The sequence below is a fragment of the Syngnathus acus genome, chromosome 16, assembly GCF_901709675.1.
Source record: "Syngnathus acus chromosome 16, fSynAcu1.2, whole genome shotgun sequence".
In the NCBI taxonomy this organism is placed as follows: domain Eukaryota; kingdom Metazoa; phylum Chordata; class Actinopteri; order Syngnathiformes; family Syngnathidae; genus Syngnathus; species Syngnathus acus.
In genome coordinates this window covers 6,598,350-6,612,862 of record NC_051101.1, presented here as the reverse complement: position 1 = coordinate 6,612,862, position 14,513 = coordinate 6,598,350, and the positions used below count along the sequence as shown (strand labels likewise).

At 40.2% G+C, this 14,513-nt stretch overlaps 1 protein-coding gene across 2 annotated transcripts in view; it reads right to left on the bottom strand.

The window, feature by feature from the left end:
- LOC119136390 (vacuolar protein sorting-associated protein 13B-like) overlaps nucleotides 1-14,513 on the bottom strand; it is a 211,690-nt gene that overhangs the window by 34,281 nt on the left and 162,896 nt on the right. For both annotated transcript variants that reach the window (XM_037274793.1, XM_037274792.1), the window contains exons 41-45: nucleotides 13,495-13,679; nucleotides 5,811-6,007; nucleotides 3,414-3,595; nucleotides 3,099-3,319; nucleotides 2,770-2,901 (exon numbers count right to left, since the gene is read on the bottom strand). In XM_037274793.1, the coding sequence (XP_037130688.1) occupies nucleotides 2,770-2,901; nucleotides 3,099-3,319; nucleotides 3,414-3,595; nucleotides 5,811-6,007; nucleotides 13,495-13,679 (917 nt within the window). The remainder of the gene's footprint in view (nucleotides 1-2,769; nucleotides 2,902-3,098; nucleotides 3,320-3,413; nucleotides 3,596-5,810; nucleotides 6,008-13,494; nucleotides 13,680-14,513) is intronic.

The following is a 14,513-nucleotide window of genomic DNA, read 5'->3' as shown; positions in this document are numbered from 1 at the left end:
CCATACATCTGCGACTACCGGGGAAGCTATCTTTTGGCATGTTGTTTCAATTTGCAGAGGAAGAAACACTATGTGCAGTGTTTGTGTTCATGTATGCAACAGACAAAGGAGAACAGAGCTTGCATATACAAAGGCCCGTGAAGACTTTGTGAGAAAATACATAGTGTCAAGCTTTTGTGTGGCTCCCAAAGCCACTTCCCTGAGGTTTAGGGGCTTGGAGAGGAGTAAAGATGGGGATGGAGAAAATGAGGCTAAAATATAATAAAGAGGGCTGACTTCAATAGCATTAACTTGTGTGGTAGTTGAGGATTCTTCTATATGGTTCAATGATGACCCTTAAGGCCACATCACAAAAGACCTTCCTGACAGCCTTGAAACCAGGAACCATGTGAAATCGCAACATGTTTACAACAAGTGAGGATACAGTCTTCTGTTGTGGCAGGACAAAGGCTGTTTAAATGTCCAAGTAAGCAGGTTTTCAATTTGGATCACGTTTTATGATGTATGAACCATGTGCGCATGTGAGAGCATGTGTGTACGTCTAAGCTTCAGTCACAATTAAATTAAACACACATTTAAAGCTCCGTCCTTTCCCAGTGCTCTACCATTTTCAAAAAGATCTGTGTTTTGTGATTGACCTCTCTCTACCCTCGTCTCCAAAACGCCCATACCCACGTACAGCACATTTACCTCATTATGGTGTTTCCCCCTTGTGTTAAGCAAAGTACGTAGACGTTCCAAGGTTGCTGCTGTTTAGTCCAATCAAAACAATACATAAACTCAACAACTCCCCGAGTGAATTTCAGAATATCCCTGTGGAATATGACATGACCAAGTGGTCATGCTTGGCAAGTTGGGTAAAGACATCAACATGTCTAAAACACTACTTCCGTGCTGCACTACGCGTTTCCATCAGTGTGCTTATTCATACAAGCATTATTTACGGCTAAATTACCGGATAGAAATTGGGAACGTGCACCAATAAAATAATGAAACCAATGCTCAAATATAATCAATCATCCAAAAGACCAAATTAGAACTTTGAAGATGGAGTAAAAATAAAATCTCAGCTGAATGATTGATTTAGGACTGACTTGTATTTGATAGATTTTATTTTCCACAGGTAAAGACCACAGCTGTTTTTCGATATAAAACCCTCAAACAGCTATTATTTCTCACAAGTAAAACCATGAGGATACTTCACGTCTCCAGAGGCCAGTATAATGAGTCAGCACAGCTGAGCAGAGCCATGCAAAACCAGAGCGTCCCTAGTGTGTGAGCATGTATGTGTGGTAGAGAAGTGGGTGGAGGACCTGGGCCAGATGAAGTCTTGGCAGGTGTCATCACTCAAATATTACACTATTTTCTTGGGCATTACATCAAACACTGTGCAGTGCTGGCTACCAGAGGCAGTGGTGAGTGTTGAGAAAGGAGGGAAGATGAGGACCAGCGTGCTTAAGTCCTACAACAGATATGTTGCAGTCGTCTTTGTCAAGATTTACAACGAACTAAAAATGCGGCCCCATTCTGCACATTATACGTGTGTGTATGTAGCAAAGTATAAAATCCAAACTATTCTTGTAAAGTGCTCTATTTTGCTATAGGTTTTCATTCTGCATTTTTTTAAGCCAATATTTTTCTGCATATTCTATATTAGAGCATACACAGTATTTTCTTGGGACTTCGCTGACAGACAAAAATGAGGAGATGAACCTCAAGTTGTTTTATTTGTCTCAATTAAGTCAACTATGTGAACGTCAAGTTATGTAAGTGCAACAAAGTACAATTCTTTGTCTGCACAAATTGCAGTGTCCATCTCCTAAAATCTTTGTATCCACTACTGACATTGGGGTTGAGACAGAGCAAAAAGCACTAAATTGCCACAATTTTCCCACAAACAAACAAACAAACAAACAAACAAACAAACAAACAAACAAACAAACAAACAAACGTTTTTGATATGTTGACATAAAATAACTAAAAATGTAATAGCTGTTTTTGTATGCCATTCTTTCCTATGCTTGTTTGTATTACTCAAGAGAAAGAATACTTAACAGGCATCATCTAATTATTTTTATTTTTTTTTAAACTGACAGTCCACATTTTCTCCAGATGCAAACTATCCGTTGGCACAATTTTTGTGAGTACTAACGCTCTTCCCTAATTCTGTAAATACAGAATTGCAGTTGCGAAATCGGCCGCATAATTGATTGCTCACGCAAAGAGATGTGGAAGCTGATCTACTAACCAGGTGTGCCCGGGTTGCTTCTGCCAAATGGGCAATATTGCTGCACAGTTCATTTTACATGTTCCATTCTGGGAGGAGTGAATGCACATACTGCAAATTTAGCATGTGCAATGTGATTTATCACACCAGAGACAAATACAAATTGCAAAGACTGATTTTGGATCATTATACCCCATCTGTGAGGCAGGAACAAACTTGCAAGTACTATGACGGGTTGAAATATTTCCATCTTTGAAATGTCAGAAACAAAACATATTCCAATGCATAACCTATTGAGCAATGCAATTTTGAAGCTTCTGAATGATCAAAGCTTGGACTTGTGACCTGGAACCAGTCACAAGAAGGAATCATTCCATATCAATGATGACAAAACCCCTCTCAACTCCACATTGCCGTGCATCTAGGTCATTCGATTTGAGTGCACCATGTGGTGCTGGCCTCTCAGAGAGCAGATTTTTGGCAGTGCTCAAAAAATATGAACCATGCATTTGTGGTGGAATATACAGTGTTGTCAGTTTTACCTGTTGCCAGCTTTTCAGGGCAGTGTCCAATGTGTGGATGGCATACTGACTGACCGTAGCAAACATAGGTTCCATAAAGATGTTTGCATCCCACACACTGGTTTGGGGTAAACATGAGGCCGTAGCCTGGCCCTGAAACGGAAATGTAAATCAGATCTCTTGAGCAACAGACTACAATCAATGTTGTACGATACAATTTGTTACAACTACATCACACTTGTTTAGTCAATTTAATCTTGTTTTGGATTTCTATACCACTGCCCATTGCAAGGAAATGTTATGTTAGAGTATTGGTCCTCATCATATTGAATAGTTATAGTGTAAATTACCTGTATCACACAGGGCTGCAGAACGTGCAGGTGTGTTAAATTCCTATACTCTAGCAGCTTGCAGTCTAGCTGCGTGGAAAAGTTGAACTCCTGACAACGTTTGGGTCCACTGGTCCACTGACGCAAGAAGATCTGTGGCTCACAAGTACCAATGACCATGAACTCTTGTTTCTGAGGTATCTTCCTGTCTGGCAGGAAGGGTCGACATTTTTGAGATGGAACTGTGAAAAGAGGGAAAATTCAAAATGTATGTAATTTGATTCAAACTTTGCATCTTGACTGATTTTAGTATGGATCTGTTTTCTGTATCCTAACCTGTTCCCAGTTGTTCTAGATGGTGGCAGAGGTGGACTTGCATCTGTGCTAGCTGGAGGGACACACCCAGGGAGGGGACAAACCAAGGTGCAAAGCAGGAGTCCACACGGGTGCATGCTGCCAGGGCCATGGGAGATACCAGCTGATCACATGGTAGTTGGGATCCAGACTCACTATCTGAACTGAAGGCGATGAGAAGCAGACAAAAATTCAGATGCACTGCTTGTCCCCAAGGACACAGACAGAAACACACATAGTACTTGTTCAAAATGATCTGAGAGAAACACACTCACTAGACCTAAGGCAAGTTACAGAGCATGCAGGTGAGAAAACACAACCTTAAAACTCATTCACTGGCAGCCATTTTAGAGCATTTTCAAGACTCACAGAAAATAGCCTTTCTCCTTTCACCAGGCATAAAGTTTGATTCTTCTTTTTTGTTCTTGTTTTATAATCAGCAGTAGAAAAAGTATCTAAATTGGGGCACCACAATGTCACCTTTTGGTTGATGTGCATCAGCAAAACTGTTCCTAAGTTTGAAATTGATACCACCTGACCCCATTGAAAAAATGAATGAATTTAAAGCAGCAGTCTGCACCAGGACTGGACTATTAGCTGCACCAACAGGCCAGTAGAAAGGCGCTCCCAGTGCAGCAAGAAATTGCAAAGAGCGATTAGAGATCCCACGAGACAGAACAAGGGCCAGGGCCCACTGCAGCTCCCGGTTCAAAGGCCTACCTCTGTGGACAATCAAAATACTTAAACTAAAATGATAAAACCAATATACCTAAAAAATGAAAACCTTAAATGAACAAAACATAAATAAAATATAAAATAATCATGATGATAAGTTAATATATACAAATAAATAATGGCGACGAAATGCAAGTAATATTGTAAAAACAATGGTCATAGTATGGCGCACTTTAAAAGAGTTAAGCATCTTATGTTGATGATTTGTAATGTAATTTGTATGTTGAAGTTTTTTCTTGGTGTTTTTTTTCTGGAAACTTAAGTACAGATGAAAGGAGTGAGTTAGGAGAGTAGAATCGTTTGTGATCGAAAAAGACAAATGATTTAAACAAAGGACATCTCGTGTTTGGAGTATGATTATAATGAATGTCAGATGTATATTTAGTTTTACACTCTTTCTGGCAAGTCTTTTTTTCCCGGTTTCTTCTCTTCCATGTTTTTGTGGTCCTTCCCTTTCTACTCATCTAGCCCACTAAGCCACACAGAATGTGGGCTTGGCAAATTCTATTCCACTTAAAGTTCCCTAAATCTCAGGAGGAAACAGGAGAAAGGAAATAAGTGAATTAAGATGGGAAGAAACTGAAAGGAAAATGCATGAAGCCCATAAGAAGTCAGAAGGTGTTTGCTGACATATTGGAGAAGAGAAGCAGTGGTAGTAAGACTGGAAGACCAAACACATTCTTTTTGAGGTGTTACAAGTTGACCCAACCCTTCTGGCAACTTGTGAGCCAAACCAAAGGGGGCTTTCACTCCTCATGCTTCCCGTGAGCTTTCCCTCGATTAGATACACTCAAGGTAAGCAGGAAGGAATCCGGATGGGGCCTGACAGGCACTTGGTGTGCTGGGAAATCTCATTAGGCCGATCTGAACGCCTTCCAAACCCACTCCCAGCTCCTGCTCACCATATGTGGGATAAGGGACATTGCTCACTCTGCGCTAGTCGCACTCTCATTAGTTTCCTTTGCACCCGTTGTGGATGTAAATGTAAACAGTATAGTAAAAATAGCTCAAATATCTTAACAAAAATTGGTGTACAGAGAGGCAAGCCAGAACGAATAGATTCATATTAAAAGCGGGGACGCCGTGTCACGACTCCAACAGCTACTTAAAATTAGACAAACAACACCTTGCACCTTTTTGGGAAGAGTTTGTAAAACAGGAATATATCTGTGGGAATTTTTGTCCGTTCATTGAGCTGAGCTTTTGTGAGGTCAGAGGTCACCTATGTTGGATGAGAGGGCCTGGCTCACAACTTCGATTCTAATTCATCACAAATGTGTTTGGGATGAAAGCCACCACCTTTTTTTGAATGTATCTTATTATGTGTTGGGGCACATCCATGCTGGAACAAAGGGGCCTCTCCAAGCTTCCGCAAAGTGAGAGTCAGAATTTAGAAAATGTCTGGGAATGCTGCAGTGTTACAGTGCAGTGGGAACATAAATTTCCACCAAGCTGCACTGTTCAGTTCAGTTCGCCACTGTACAGTTTGGATCAGGAAGAAAATGTTTTCTTCCCTTTTTTTTGGGCCCTAAAGCAGACCATGATGCTTAGTAGAAACAAGGCGGTGTGAAGTGGTCTTGCTTAGCTTCTAATTAATGAGATGGACATACAGTATGAACAACAATAAGATGAACACTCCTTTACCTCTGCTCATCTCCTCCCTCGCTGTTATTATTGAGGACGATCCTCCACACGTCTGAGGCCACCAGTTCCTTCTGTTGATCCGTGAAGCTGAGGCTGGGAAGCTGCAGCTGGCAGGGGCGGCTCTCCGACAGGCTGAAGTCCCGATATGGAACAAAGGCCTGCTGGAGCTCATCCCAGTACTCTAGGCCGCATGGTACCTGGGAAAAAAGTGACAAAATTACATAATATTTATTTATTAGGTTTATTAATTCCATGACCACATTCTGTCCATCGACAGAGAATTGGCACATTTCACAACGACCAACAAAAGTGGACTACTTCTACACCACCATGCCATGATTAGATGAACACTCTTAACCCTAACCCTAATTCCTCCAACATGCCATACTAAACAGCGGTGAACCCAACTGAACAGTACTGCTTGTTGTAGAGACAAATTTAGCTGCTTTCTCAAACGCACTTACAGTAATGTGTGCTCCCGACATTCTAATGGTTTTTGTAGTAGTTGGTCTCTAATGTCCCAGTACTTATTTTTCTGTTTCACCACTCCTGTTCAGAACACTACATTATTTCAACTTGTGGATCAAAACCCAACAAGCCCACTAATACAATCATGACTGACAAAAAATAGCATCACTGCAATGATTTATTATTGCACAAACTATACTTTTCAGTGTATCCCTGTACAATTTAAGGTACTTTTGTTGTCAACTGAGCAAAAAAGAGTTTGATACATAGCCATTCTCTTATGGTAATTGGCACAGTGCTATGCTTTTCATTTATCTAAAAACAAGTTCATTTCTCATCAAGTCAACAAAATAGTTTCACCACAGAACACCAACAAAGCATGAGATGACAAGTCACATCCATAACAAAAATTGCATGACCACAGCATAATTTAACTGCAGGCTAAAAGGCACCATTTACATTTAGGTCCTAGGGCTCTCTTTCATACTGAATAACAATCAGGTTATGTGAGCATTTCACAATTTGATAGCTGGCAGGGCTTTATTCATTTCAGTTACAGTGAGCCAACATTAGCATGCATGTGGTGGGTGGGTGCTCCTGTGTGAACAAAACCAAGTTCTCCGGTTTCACTGACCACCTGCAGAACCCTGCTTACTGATGAATCAGTAGTGGCAGGAGCTCTCAGCAGCCCACCTGATAATGCCAGACACCAAGGCATGAAGCTGTGCGTGGAGTGCATTGTCTGTCTAAATCAAATTGTTTACTAAGCTATGGTGCTCCCAGGACAATTTGGAACTGTCAAGAGGGCCAGTGTGCACATGTATAGTGGGAACCCCCTGAATTTGTATGCGGGGTCTCAAACCTTGGTCAGATGAGGTAACCATAGTTTACATTGTGTATGAATTGCCACGTAGGGCTTCCTGGAATCAACTTTTCATAATTGCAGCCGACAGACTTGTGCACCCGCCACCTTAACACTCGCCACTGGTGCGGAAACTTACAGTCTCTAGAGAGAATTCGCAGGACATATTTTTTTTCCCCACTTCTTTTATTGCAAACACACAATAGCTGATACGACAAAGTTTATGTACTAAAAGGATAGAGTGTTGTATTTCTATCATACTCCTCTTAACATGGGATACTGCTGCACTTTTTGCCTGGGTTGATTTTAGAGCTGCACAATTAACCAAATTCAAATTTACATGAATGTAGTAGAGTACAGTTTTAAAATTTGCAAAACCTAAAATTAATAAAACAAAAACTGCTTCAATTTAGTCAGCCGGTAAAGCTTCTTTTTTATATGTATGTATGTATGTATGTATGTATATATGTATGTATAGTTTCTCTATTTATTCATATAGTCTACCTCATATTCTGGCAGTGCGTGATGCACAAACTCGATTTAAGTCAGATGGAAAACAAATCTCTTTCAATATTTAAAAAAAAATGTGGGAGTTTTCTTTTTTTTTTTTTTTTTAACCATCATGGACTTGAGGTGGAAAATGCAGCTTTGTTTACATCACCTGGCTGCTTTCAAGAAACGACAATAAATGAGACTATGAAAGACAATATGGTTGTATACTGTATTTGTATATACAGGTGTTCTTTTGAAGTAGAAGTAAATACAGTCAGTCGTGTTAGTTTCACTGTGATCGTATGTGTATATCTTATCTGATGAACACAATGTAACTATAGATACGTCACACACTCTGCTGGAAAACCTTAAGGACTTGATGATGTGAGACTGCCAGGTAACCCTTTTTCTTGAGTTAACGTTCCATTTTGAAAGCTATTTAAATGCCAAGGAAATGTACATGTTGAGGGCAAGTACAGTAAATATTCAAAACTATTTATAAATATCTTTACATCTCGAGCGGGCTGGTTGATCTGACTTCCATCACTGTCAAGTACTTCAGTTTCTGCCAAACCTCAAACTATTATTTTGCATGGAGTTACTTGTCTTGGACTGATTGACACATTACAGTCCCTCTGAAGGATAATTAAAGACAGGCGACCTAAAGCAAACACACAGCATGAAGAAATGATTTCAATTTCCACAATGAACCCAGGTGTGATCTCTGAATCAAAGTTCAAGTATGCCTGTGCAACTGAAGACTCCCTTAGCTTGCTCTGAGGCTCTGACTGCTAACGTACCCTGCCCTGTTTTCCATGGCTTTTATTAAAAAGATAAACACTGATGAGGTAGTTCTGTGACTGTTGTCTATAGATGTAGAAAAAAAATCCACAGCTCTGTACGTCTTGTCAGCCAGCAGAAAAATTGAATTGACATCAGTTTGAGCAAATGTTTAATCAGGATATGCAATGTTTTTATTTTATGAAAATGACTCCCGCTATGGTGTCTCATGTGGGCTAATTTATGTTAACATTAATCACTGTGGCAAATCAGGGATAAGATGGAATGCCAAAGTTGTTAAGTGGGACTCTGACGTTTTTGGTGGATGAGGTGTAAAAACCCAAAATTCAATTAAACACATGAACCGTATTTTCCTTTTATACTGCATTAACTGTGACTAATACAAGTCCACTTGAGTGCTGTCCTGTTAAAACAATAGTTATCTTGGCTGAAATCCATTTACGTGCTTATTGGTTCAACGTCACACTTAAGCTAAACAGCTCAGTGACTTCCATCCATCCATTTTCTGTACCGCTTGACCCCACGGGGGTCGCGGGCATGTTGGAGCCTATCCTAGCAATCATCGGGCAGCAGGCGGGGGACACCCTGATCTGGTTGAGCTCAGTGACTTTCCTTAGGTTTTTTTATTAATTGGAGTCTGACTGCTCCATCCAACTCACAGTTCTGAGCGGCTCACAGCAAAGCACAGTGTCCCCTTCATTGTGGAAATAGCAGCAACACCATTTGGGCGTAGGATTTTTGTTAATCCATTCCAGCCCCAGAACCAAGTCAAGTCACAAAGTTATTCACCGGGCCCTTTGTTGATTTACATTCACATTCCCGTTTGTCATACCAACTCCCTTCATCCTTCAACTTCCCCTCATCTTTGCGTGAACATTTTGTAAGCAGTGATTGAGGGAAAGTAGTAATTTGGAATTCCCACTGGACAACACTGGAACTAGTGAGAAACCGCAACTATTTAAATGCAGGGTAACTTGATTTTATAAATACGATATGCTCTGGGGACAGAACGACAGCCACTCAACCAGTGCCTTTATCTATTTGGCAAAGTATAGACAGGGAGCACATGAGCAGCAGATAGGATGTGTGGCAGTTACAGGAAGAGAATGAAAGAAGAATGAAAATATGGATCGCATTTTGTCCACTTGCAATCACTCCTTAAGAGCTATTTTCAGAAAAACCTTACATGACAGGTAGGAGACGGAGAGGAATTACAAGACAGCTCTCTTTGCTCCCTATTTCTTTTTCTTTTCCTACGCCTCTCACTTTACATTTCTCAAAATCTATCAGCCTCCATCTCTGTGTGGCTCCGTGGTAATTCTAGAGGCCTGAGAAATAATGACTGCCTTAGTTTCCCCCCCTCACTCTGTAGTGTCTAGATGCAAAGTGAGTTAAATTCTTTTTGGAAAAGAAACCGAATCATTTGTGTTTTTTATGGCTGCATTTCCGTCCTTTGACTCTTTTGTATTTTTTTTTCTGGTCTTGGGAGGAAGTGAAATAATTAAAACATGTGCACTTCTGCATAAAGTAAAGCTAGCTGCTTGTTGGCCAGAGGCTTGAATCTATTACATCTGGGATCACAATGACTTCTGGCTGATGACTGAGGGGTCCAGTTCAAATAACCCTCTTGAACCTGAGCCCTGTGCTCGCACACAACTGACAGACTGATGTGAGTATTTGGACACAAGTTTTAAGCTAGTTTGGCTGTGTAACACCATAAGCTGTGGAGCCAATAAATTATCATTACTTCCCAATCATATTTTTCAAAAGGTCATGCATTTTTCAAATGAGGGCAACATGCGTCAAGGCTATTGCTTCGTGGCCTCTTGAATAATGTTTATTGTCCAATATACCTGCAGTGTATAGCCTTTGAGTTTTCGGTAACTTTCCTGCCATCCAGCATTGACAAATATACATCTATGACTTTCTCATGGCTTATTACACAGTGGGCTCCGTCGTGTCCAGCATGGATTCCGTAGAGATAAATTATGTCGCCATTTCACATTACCCAAAGGTGATTTCAGTAATAGAGGGGGGCTGAGAACCTGCTCCTTTCAACACTTGAATGAAGCACTCATCATTTGTTTAACAGACTTATTTTAGGCCAGAAACATGCCAGATGACAGAGGGATTAGAAGATGTGGAAAACACATGTTCATCAACCACAGGTTGCATTCTGCATTTTTGCCGTCCAACTCATTTTCACACATGAGTAGTCTCATGCATGTTAATGATGTCATCAATGTGCTATTTGCGGTATTGGCAGTCGATGGACTAATTGCCTTCATTAAGGGCAGAAAGTTTATTATTCATGACTGTTTTTTTATATTTTGATGCAAAATCTGAGATATGCAGTAACATGTTTCTCTAACAAAAAGTCAGACAAGACAGATGATGGACAGGAGTTAAAGGTCTTGGTGTAAGTGTACAGACACCTTCACCCAAAATTAAGTTACACACAAATTTGAATTTATTTTTGCCCAAATTTAAGTGCACTAACTCAAGATTATGCGGAACATTGCAAAGTGTTTTAACTTGTCATGGCCAAGTCTGTCTCTCCCAACTGCCTGTTAATGATTATGATGATCACATCAAGTACAATTAGATCTGTACACATCTAAAAAAGAAAGTATTTGATTTACATAAATCAGGAATGTCACGCACATGCCAGGATCATCCGCCCAAACATTGTGTACAAGTAACAATTCAGAAATCAACAAGGCTTGTCATAAACTGAACGCTGATGAAACAAGTGTCAACATAAGTTAGGTAGATACTTTATCTATGCCAAGGAAAACTTTGAAGCAAGGCTATTGTCCAGGAAAAACAGACAGGCCCAACCTCATCAGTCACATTTGCAGCATAACATACGGACAAAGGACAGACATTTCTTCTGGAGCCTTGTAGTACGTCATTGACTTGTTTGACCGGTACCGACTAGTGATTGGAACTTTTTTATGTGGGACAAATTACTGGAAAATTCAACTGATATGTGGCTTTGGCGATTAATATTGAAAAAGTATGACTACTTCTGGATTTTTGAGCAGATCATTGTTGTGGTTGGAGCTCAAACATATTGTACCTGTATATCCAAAGTCATTGTAGTTCAATGGCTTCCAAAATAACATATTAATGAATGGTCACTGTTTCAGCCAAAACGTCGAAAGACACTCATGCATAGAAAATACTGAAACTGCATCCACAGAGGAAAAGAAAGGGGCTCTAAAAGCAAGACTTAAACCATTTGTGGAAGATAAGATGAAGGGTTTACCCTTCATGGAAGATAATGGAACAAGGAAACACAACCACCCGATTCCCACAGCAAGCATCAATTTAGTTACGTATCAAAAACACTTATTGAACTAATAAAAGCTCTTCTTTGGTTCATAAAAGAACAATGCAAAAATGATAGTTTATTTCATTTTGGAATTTACATTTGGCCCAGGACCTAAACATCACAAGTGTGCATTAACTCAACTCAACTTTATTTATAGATAACACTACATTTTGGTATTGGGTTAAGTCTTAAGTATTAAAATTAACACCCTAATGATTGTGATTGTCGTTCATTGTGGTTTACAACTGCACGGCATCAGAGTGAGAAGTGTTTCTAAATTTTTGACACCTTCAGGTTACTAAATCAGGTAACCCAAATATTAGCATTATCCTTCGGATGATAATTTATCTCCTGCTTTTGGCTTAGTCTTGATTCTGAAGTTCCCCCAATCATCTTTGCCATCTATTTCAATCAAGCATTCACTCTCTAGCCTAATCGCTCTCTGCCTCCTTCAACTGTAACACTATATGAGGCCAATCAGCTCAAGTCTATGAGCTTTGCTCATTCCGGATTTTACAGCTGTGGGCCCAGCTTGCACAGAATCTCTGGGCCGCAAGATACTGTGCAGTGCTTCTGAATCCAACTAGGATGGGACCATGGCAAAAAAGTAAAATGAATGTGTGTAAAATACAATGTGTTTCGAATGTACTTCAATTCTTTCGCGTGGTGATTTGTGGTGGGCGGATGAGACAGAAATTTCTTTCTCGCCCATGTCAACACTTTTGTTGATTGTCGCCACATTAAATTTTGAATCATAGCAAAACTAATGGCCGAGACTGGGCAACTTGTGAAATCTTGGGGAAGAACTTATGCTGGTACATTCATAGAATAACATTTGTACTTTAGTCTCGACAAAACTATGAGATGGTGTAAAATTGTTGTCAGAAATAGCAGTATGTTTGTACATCAGACACAAAGGAGACAATAAGGAGAGTGATTCAACAAAGAGGAACATGCCATTCAAATAACTATGCTGGAACGGTACAGAAATGGATAAAACTTGTGACAGAAGAAATAAATAGCATGTCTCATCCCTCACTGAACCTCAGTAGACTCAGTAGCTGCAACAGCCTGCCAAAAACATAACCTCATCTGGGTTTGAAGACACCTGGCTTTTCACACCAGGGCATGTAAGATGACTTTCACAGCTGTCTCACCGTACATTACATGTTTGGAGGGGCAGTATGGCTCCATGTCATTCAATAACATGTAAGGTGTGGGTCTCTCTGGACTCAGATCATGAGAATCATATTGGCACGCAGCCCAGCTTGGAGAATTTATTTGTACTTCACTGTGACCGATGTTGAGCAAGGAGGAGTGAAGGAACTGAGGATTATCTCTGCTCTGTAGGTGCCTACCACCTTCGACTTAGCAGCACGACTCCAAGACAGCTAATATATCCTGCATAGATGCATAACGCACCGTCACTCTTTGCATCCTCCAGATGTGACATCGTTGATAATGTGATCTACGTCTGTGTACGAGCGTACAGTATGTCTGTGTTTGAGCAGTGTTGCAAGACTAAGGTGTACGTTATTTTATGATATGTCATCTTGGCATTCCCAACTACAGATGCTCCGATGAGACCAATTCTGTCAGGAACAGACAGGTTATACAGTTGGGTCAGCACACTCACATTGACATAAACCAACACTTTTGTCCTATGCTGGGAATTTCTGCTGTTCCCAGTCGGCAATGTCACAAATGAATGTTCCCTTTTTTACCTGTAAGGCGTCCCCAAGGTCAGCCGTACTGATTTCTGGGTCTTCTGTGGTGTTGAAAGGAACTGGAGTTATCCTGATGAAGGTAAGGACACGAGGCTCAGGATACCTCCACAGCATTAGTCCTGGGCTATCTTCTGTTTCACTGTAGAACACAACCTCATGTGGTCCTGGCCATCTTTGGGAAGCTGTCAAAAAGTAATTGGTAATAATTGGTCATAAAATGTAATCAGATCTTCATCTAAGTCGAAACAATTGTACACCAAATTTGTAAGCAGTGATATGTATCATGAACAAGTGTTTTCAACAACACACAGAAGAAGACAAATACAAAATGATTTTATGAGTACCTCGATACATGGGTCCATTTTTAAGGGTGATTCCATTCAGTGGGATTGCGATTTGATATGGTAAAGCTGTGGTTTTTGTCAAGTTTATCAATTTGGAAAAAATATCTATTATAAATTCAATTTATACCTAGCATGGATTCCTCATAAAAGATGAATTTCAGGTATAACATGATTTTTTTCAGGAAGAGGGCAAATCCTGTGCCTTTTTTGTTTCTCGTCTCTATTTCTCTGAGAAGCACTTCCTTTTGTTTTTAGTCAGGGCTTCTCGGATCTCATTTCCACATTCGGAATAAAAATCGGACCTGGGATTTGACCAGATTGTAAAATGTCGTGCTGATGCATTTATAGGTGTTTCTATGGAACCTAAAACAAAACAAATGTTTCCATGCCTTCAGAATGTTCATGCGCCGAAGAAGCAAAATATAAACAGAGGGCTTGAGTAAACCTTTTTTCTGTAAACAGCCATTGACTGCACCATGCCAAGCACCTGAAAAGCTGGATGACATGGATCGAAACATCTGAGTGCTGTTTGAATAAAACTGTGGCTGCTGTTTCGGATCCAAGTGCTTTGGAAAAATGTTTATTTGTGGGGAATAATTTTTTTGTCCTTAGGGGGTACAAAACTGATATTCTTTGTTGAGAACACATTTCAGGGAGTAGCAAAATCTGTCT